Raw genomic sequence first — 8,220 nt, forward strand, 5'->3', positions numbered from 1 at the left:
TTGATTATTTCCTGCCTTCTACTTTAGCCAGGGTTTCTATTCCTGCACTAACATCATGACCAAGAAGCAAGTTGGGGAAGAAAGGGTTTATTCAGCTTACACTNCCACATTGCTGTTCATCACCAAAGGAAGTCAGGACTGGAACTCAAGCAGGTCAGGAAGCAGAAGCTGATACAGAGGCCATGGAGGGGTGCTGCTTACTGGCTTGTTTCCACTACCTTGCTCAGCTTGCTCTTCTAGAACCCAGGACTACCAGCCCAGAGATGGCACCACCCACCATGGGCTGGGCCCTCTCCCCTTGATCAGTAATTGAGAAAATGCCTTACAGCTGGATCTCATGGAGGCATTTCCTCAAAGGAGGCTTCTTTCTCTGGGATAGCTAAAGCTTGTGTCACGTTGACACACAAAACCAGCCAGTACACACTGCCTCCTCAGTTACGAACGTTACATAGCACTGGTAGATTAAAAAGGCCTAAGAGAATTTTTAAGTGGCTAATACTGGAACAGAAATCAAATGCAATAATTTAAAACGATGGGACCATTCTAATTCTATTTTCCAAACTAGTTAGTGTGCAGTAAAAATAAATGTGATGCATAAACGTTTTAAAAGAAGAATGTATTTTCAAGGAGATTAACTGTCATTGAGAAATGTAACAAGGATACAAATATAATCTTTATTCTATGAAGCCACAGAAGCTCGCAGATATAAGAGAGAACTAAACTTCTACAATGTGTGTGTACTGGGCCATACTTACAGCGTGTACATAATAGTTTAATTGTAATTTGTTCTGAGGATATGTAATGGATTACAAGTAAAGATTATAGGCAACATAGTTTAAATATCTGAAGTCTTTCTATTCTCTTGGTCTCTCATGCAAACTTGAGGGTTATGAAGCCATGCTCCCTGTGCTCCCCGTGCTCCCCCGTGCTCCCCATGCTCCCTGTGGTCCCTGTGCTCCATGGAGGTCTCTTACATATCTTTATCTAGTGTCTTTGCTCTCTGGCTTACCTGATGCCAGGAAGGATGTTGTGACTGCTTGGGCAGAATTTGTCCTCTAGACAAATGAGCCATTCTATTCTCGTTGTATGGGATATCTTTTCCCTCATGTCCCAGAATCCTCTGTAAGACATGGGCAGAGATCTAACATTTTTTTTTCAACCTTGGCAATTTTTGTTGACCTTGAACCACAATAAAAATGCAAATATGCCACTTTACCCATAACTCTAGGTCCCCGTTGAAATCATGGCACATCTGTTTCCAGAGCACTCCTCTTCAAGAGGACTTGATAACTTTTGTCACATCACCTTATTCTAATGTATTTATTGCATCTATTCACATGTGTCCTTTGAAAGCATGTCAGACTGTTGCCTCCTCTGCTGTCTTGTGTACCCTGGGTTCTGTGCCGGGCTGTGGGAAGCCCCAAGGATTCTATAATAGAAGAGTTATATGTGATACTGACTTCTAATTTGGGCGAAATTGAGATGTTTAGAGTCCTAGCTTTAGAAGGCCAATAGATTCCAACCAGAAGACCATATTGGATAAGTATAAGCTTTTCTTAAAATGAAAAGACGACAAAATTAAAGCCCCTAAGCTGAGGAATGCACCACGATGCTTTCTGCTTTTCTATCAGTGGAAAACGCTATACTGACCAGCTCTGAAAACAGTAACAGCTCTGTAACAGTTGCCATCTTCTGTCCTCAGGAGGGACACAGCAGTGGTGGCCCAGAACTTCTTTTGTGCTGGATGTGGGACCCCAATACAGCCGAGTAAGTACAGGTCCTGCGCCATTTGCTCATTCCATGATAACAGAGTTAGGATCTGCAGGGCTGGACTGTGTGTTGCTTTAGCGTGAGACTGACTTCTTGGTGTGAGCATGTTGTGAAGGAGTCGTGGAGGTGGCCCTGTCTTTTGCTAGGAGGAGACCATGACCTACAGAGCTGTATGACTAGCCAGGAACAAGGAGGGCCAGCATCCTGGCTGCTCCTCCATTGGGCACTGGGACAACCCAACCGTTCCTGACTTAGGGGGTTGAACCTATTGTTTCCACTTCCCAGAATGCCCTCCGTGTAGACACCCTTCCCCACGACTCTTGGCTTTCTTCACATCTTTATCCTCTTTTTCTCCCCACTCCACTACCCCTCCCCGTTTCCGGGATCTTCTGTGGCTGCCTTGTGGTGACCATCTGGTCGCAGACAGTTGCATTGAGCTTTATGTGATCATCCTCTGTAATGCTTGTTCAGCATGGCATCCACTCAGAGATGACTTAGTTCTATTTACAGTTTATCTATCTCCATCACCAGATCAGAAGGCAGAAGCATTGTTGCTTTTGTTCATTTTTCATCTCCAGCTATGCTTGCTTATAAGATGGTCCCCTAGGCACACCCGCAGAGTAAACAAATGGCTCCTGGCAAGACTTCTCTGAGAGCTGAGGACATGGTAACTCAGTTATGGGATGGCCAAGGTCCTGCAAACCCTTCTTCCCCAAGAGACACCATGCAAGACTTTCAGCAGAACCTGGCGATGGATTGCTTGTTCTCCAGAGAAGATGTCTGTTTCAAGACATTAAAACCGAAAGCAGGACCAGCCAGGGCTCCCTCTATCTCACTACACATTAATGACAATCACTGTGTGTTCTCTTTAAATGACTCATTTTCCCAGCTAACCCAGCAAGAGGCGGGTCTGTAAGTTGATCTGTACATCCTAATGCCATACCAAATGCCAAATGCATGAGTCAGAAACCACATAGACACGAGACTCCATCAATCTGTTAAGTACCTTCCTGAGTTCTTGCAGGTCCTGCCCTCATGGGATCTGCTTCTGTTTTTGTCTGTCCTCGTGGTCTTAGGGAGAGGGATGGGCATGATTTATTCTGTACTGAGGATAGCACAGTGGGCATTTGATGATGTTTGGTGAATGAATGAGTGGATCCTGAGATGGTGGAGGCATTGATGCTGGGAAAGGTAAGTTATATCAGTGTCTTAGTTAGGGTTTTACTGCTATGAACAGATACCATGACCAAGGCAACTCTTGTAAGCACAACATTTAATTGGGGCTGGCTTACAGGTTCAGAGGTTCAGTCCATTATCATCAAGGCAGGAAGCATGGCAGCACCAGGCCGTCATGGTGTGGGAGGAGCTGATATAGTTCTACATCTTCATCTGAAGGCTGCTAGTGGAAGACTCACTTCCAGGCAGCTAGGATGAGGGTCTTAAAGCCTACACCTACAGTGACACACCCACTCCAACAAGACCACACCTCCTAATAGTGCCACTCCCCGGGCTGAGCATATACAAACTATCACAAATGGCATGCTCAGTACTATACTTTTTGTTCCTTTAGTCTGTTGTGACTTGACTGTTTAGAATACCTCTACACGCAGGATAATTCATTAAGAGCAGAGGCATTGACCCCTCACCTTCCCCTTCAGCACCTGAAGGAGTGGGATGTGCTGGCTACACTGGATTCCACCTGAGCTTGCCTGCTCTCTGCATGTGTGTCCCAGCTCTCTGCCTGTTTGTCCCTACTATGATGCTTGACCTCGCTGACCTGATTTCCTCAATGAAAGAGGGAAATATAAGTTCCTAAGTCATGGAATTAGAGGCTTAGGATAACATACATTAACCATTCACCAGTTTGGGAAACAGACTAAGTGCCCAGTGGAGACTTATTCCTGTCTTCAAGGCATTAATTGGAAAATGGTCATCTATATCTACGGTGTGCCAGGGAGTGCAGTTGCTGCCTTCCCACACATGCCCTTCAGGTCATGCCAGGCACTAATGCTGAGGGATGGTTGCACAGGAGATTTTAGCTGGGTTGTTTTCCTTCTTAGACCAGGTAATACACAGTATTACCACCTTCATCCCTACATCTTTTGTCCATCAGAATATTTTATTAGAGAAACTTCAGAAGCACCATGTGTTAATATTCCCCATGCTACAGAGATGTGTATCATTAGCTCTTTGGGGGTCTAGGTCTCTCTCTCTCTCTCTCTCTCTCTCTCTCTCTCTCTCTGTGTGTGTGTGTGTGTGTGTGTGTGTGTGTATGTGTGTNTCTCTCTCTCTCTCTCTCTCTCTCTGTGTGTGTGTGTGTGTGTGTGTGTGTGTGTATGTGTGTGTGTCTGTCTGTCTGTCTGTCTGTCTCTCAGGTATTGCTCCCTTTCTCTCTTTGGTGTATATGCGTATGTATACACACATATATATGTATATACACATATACACACATATGTATGTATGTATAATAACCTCTTTTGTAAGCTACATGCTGACATTGCATAAAGCAGTTCATTGCATGAACTGCTTTAGAACATGCTCTTCGTATGTGGGCCATTCCCTGCCCCCAGTTCTGTGCTGCATTTTATTAGCCTGAGATTCTGAGCTGTTGTTGGAGTTCCTGTGAGTAGCATCCTCATAGTCCGCTAGGTTCCCAGGTCCTACACCGAACGGTCGTGGCTGTACTGCAGTTTGTGGTGCCCAGCTTTGATGTCCAAGAGTATTAGGGAGGATTCTGTTTCTCTGGGATTTGTCTTACTGTGGCAAACCACAAATGGCCACAGGCGAAATCCTCAAGTCAATGCCAGAGCTGCGCTGCCTGGCAGTTGAAGCTGGCTTGAGCATGGTGACCACTCATCTGAGTCTGAATCTTGCATAGGAATGGGGAGGTGGCCTAGGGCAGATCTTAGCATCACATCTACGGTGTCACCCCCCTGCCTTCTGCAGAGTTTGTGAAGCGGCTCCGGTACTGTGAGTATCTCGGGAAGTATTTCTGTGACAGCTGCCACTCATCTGCAGAGTCCTATATCCCTGCCCGGATCCTGACGATGTGGGACTTCAGGAAGTACCAAGTCAGCGATTTCTCTAAATGGCTCCTGGACAGCTTATGGCATCAACCTGTCTTCAAACTGTTAGGTGACCATCACAGCCTCTATGCAAAAGCTAAGGAACTGGATAGGGTGAAGGTGAGCTAAGGCCTCCATGGACGAGGAGGTTAGATGTCCCATGGTAGGAAATGCAGGCCACTCTGGCTTCAGGCTGTTCCCAGGCCCTTCACAAGGCAGATAGACTGAGGAGTGAATGTTCCCAGGGCCGTTCGCCTGTGGAGGCTCTTCCCAAGGCCCAACTAAACCTGTGTCCATTCAGGACTCAAGTATCAAAGGATTCAGTTATGAGTCCTTGCTGAAGGGGCTGTTAGCTTGGAAGTTGTTTTGCTCGCCAACACAGTATTTCAAATAACATTTTAAAAGAGATTCATTTATTTAATGTATATGAGTGCTCTATCTTCATGTACACCTGCACACCAGAAGAGGGCATCTGATTACATTTATGGTAGTGAGCCACCCTGTGGTTTCTGGGAATTGAACTCAGGTCCTCTGGAAGAGCAGCCACTGCTCTTAACCTCTGAGCCATCTCTCTAGCCCCTGTTTCGAATAACTTTTAAGGTTTGTTGTGTGCACTGTCAGTGGCCATGTGTCACATTCCCAATGGTTGGCTTCTTGTTTTAGGACATCCAGGAGCAACTTTTTCATATCAAGAAGCTGTTGAAGACTTGCAGATTTGCTGACAGGTATGATTTCCAGGAGGATGCTCTGTGCCCCTGCCTGGCATATTCTTCCTGATCTTGGTTCCTCCAGCATCTCTGGCTTCTTAGAACCTTTTATTCTTGACCCCCAACACTGAAAGGAACAAACAAAGGTGAGCTAATAAGAGGGATTGGGACAAGATAAAAGCCTACCTCTGCCAGTGGCTACAGTATAGATACACTGTAAATACAGTAAATACAATAGCTTGTGATGAACAGGCACAGCAGGGTTGTCTTCTCCCACCCACCATAAGCTCATGGACATGGAAAGTGGTTTTCTGCTACCGCTATTCATCTGCAGAACTCCCATCTCTTACAGGATGCAATCTTTAGCTATCCCATCCCTTTTCTTCCTGCATCCTGGCCCCTGGCAACCCACTTTCTTTCTCCATGGATTTGACCACTCTAAGTACCTCACAGATGTGAATCATAGACTATATGTCTTTTATCACTGGATTATTTTATTTAATTTTCTTAAGGTCTATCCACATTGCAGCATGTGTCAGGGTCCCCTTCCTTCTGGCGGCTGAATAGTATCTGCTGTGTGTGCATATTGATTTTTTTTTTTTAATCTGCCCATTGAGGGAAGGGGCTGCCTCTGTCTCTTGTGAGTGGTGCTGCTGTGAGGATTCCCATGGCCTCACAGAGACAGGGTGCAGGTCACACTAAGTGAGAGGATGACTTCTGGAATGATGTCCCAAAGCTTACCCTAGGAATGCTCTTATAGGAAGATATTTACTTAAGATATAAGTTTAAAATAAGAAATAATAGAGAAATCTACCAGGTGTTCAGTAATGGGATAATAGCCAAATTTACATCATATATACATTATCAAATGCAAGTTTATAGATGCAGTTTTATAGGTGTATTTGTGTGCATGTGTGTGCACTTTGCTTCTGTGCATGTGGAGGCCAGAGGTTGATGTTGGGTGTCTCTTTAATCGCTCTCCTCATTTTTTTGAGACAGTCTCTCACTTGGCCTGGAGTTCACTCACCAACTGGCTAGCTCCAGTGAGCTCTGGGGACCGTCCTGTCTCTCCCCAACACTGAAACTGCAGGCATGCACTGCAGTGCCCAGCTTTTTGTGGGGATCTGGACTTGCATCCTCTTCTTGCACCACAAGCACTTTACTGACTGAGCCATCGCCCCAGCCCCAAGAGAGCTTTTTAACCTGGGGGTGGGAGGTGGTGGACGGGGGAAGCATAGATGACCTCAGGGTACTGTCTCCTCTCTGGCAGTGTGCTGAAGGAGTTTGAGCAGGTTCCCAGCCACTTGACTGATGAATGCCACATATTCTCCATGGACGACTTTCTCAGGACAAAGAAAGGACTGTTGGCACCTTTGCTCAAGGACATCCTGAGAGCTTCTCTTGCCCACGTGGACAGCTGTGAGGTAAGGGTTCATCTGGGATAGGTTCCCTTCCTCATGCCAGGATCCAGGGAGGGAGGTGTTTCTTCTCCTTGACTCTTGATCACATTTAACTTTCTCAGCCCTGAGCATGGAGAGCATTGACACACAGCCCCGAGTTAGCTAGCCACAGATGTCCCACTGGGACTCAAGTGGAGCCCTGTAGCTTCTTGGTTTGAATGCCCATACCCCGTAGAAACCCATTCTGTCCTGAAGCAGACATTTTGAAGCGTGGTTTCTGTTATTGTTCTGATCCATTCTTCTGAAGGTTAAAATCATAGATATTGATAAATAGATGCTCCCACATTTCTCAGTTTCCCCAGCACAAGAAGCAGTGCCACCTTGTCACCATAGATGCCTTCTTTTGCAGCTGTGCCAGGGGAAGGGCTTCATTTGTGAGTTTTGCCAGAGCACGACGGTCATCTTCCCATTTCAGACCGCAACTTGTAGAAGATGTGCAGGTACTGAAATTACTTTAATAACATCAGCTTCATTATAATCACTTCACTCAATTGCAAAGTTAACTTAGGTTTGATAGCTTAATCATAATGTTAACTTAAACCGAATAATATCTCAGTGTGTCAGTTAGGGTTTTATTGCTGTAAATAGACACTGTGGCCACTGCAACTCTTATAAAGGACAGCATTTAACTGTGGCTAGCTTACAGGTTAGAGGCTGAGTCCATTGTCATTAGGACTTGGTGGTGTGCAGGCAGACACGGTGTGGGAGAGGTAGCTAAGAGATCTAGATCCAGATCTAAAGGCAACAGGAAAAGGGTAATACTGGGCCTGGCTTGAGCATCTGAAACCTCCAAGCACACCCCAATGATAAGCTTCTTCCAACAAGGCCACACCTCCTAATAGTGCCTCTCCCTATGGGGGGGGGGATTTTCATTCAAACCAGCACAGTCACTTGAGTACAGTTAGGTCTTTAAAGGGCAGGGATGCAGTGTGTACTTGAAGGTAGATGGGAGACAGTGCAGTGTGGGACCCACAGTGAGGAGTATTCTGCAAGATAGGGATAAAGAATGGAATCTCCTGGGGCTTTGGGTAGAGTGGATGGTCCCAGTATGGCCTGTTGCCACCACTGTTTTTCAACTATGTTATGATCCCATCTAACACTGAAGGGTTGTCTCTATTTTTAAACCATAGTGGAGAGTGGACTTGCTGTTACAGAGACCAGATGGCTACCAAAGTCCAAAACTTGTGCTACTGGCTCTTGTGTGTGTGTGTGTGTGTG

The 8,220-nt window shown here is 45.8% G+C and overlaps 1 protein-coding gene across 1 annotated transcript in view; it reads left to right on the forward strand.

Annotated features, from left to right (window-relative positions):
* The window catches only part of Rubcnl (rubicon like autophagy enhancer), a 23,904-nt gene that overhangs the window by 14,205 nt on the left and 1,479 nt on the right, over positions 1-8,220 (forward strand). Inside the window, exons 8-12 of the mRNA XM_029541748.1 lie at positions 1,703-1,767; positions 4,717-4,955; positions 5,499-5,560; positions 6,813-6,966; positions 7,352-7,442. Of these exons, the coding sequence (XP_029397608.1) occupies positions 1,703-1,767; positions 4,717-4,955; positions 5,499-5,560; positions 6,813-6,966; positions 7,352-7,442 (611 nt within the window). The remainder of the gene's footprint in view (positions 1-1,702; positions 1,768-4,716; positions 4,956-5,498; positions 5,561-6,812; positions 6,967-7,351; positions 7,443-8,220) is intronic.

Source organism: Mus pahari, chromosome 8 (genome assembly GCF_900095145.1).
Source record: "Mus pahari chromosome 8, PAHARI_EIJ_v1.1, whole genome shotgun sequence".
Classification (NCBI taxonomy): Eukaryota; Metazoa; Chordata; class Mammalia; order Rodentia; family Muridae; genus Mus; species Mus pahari.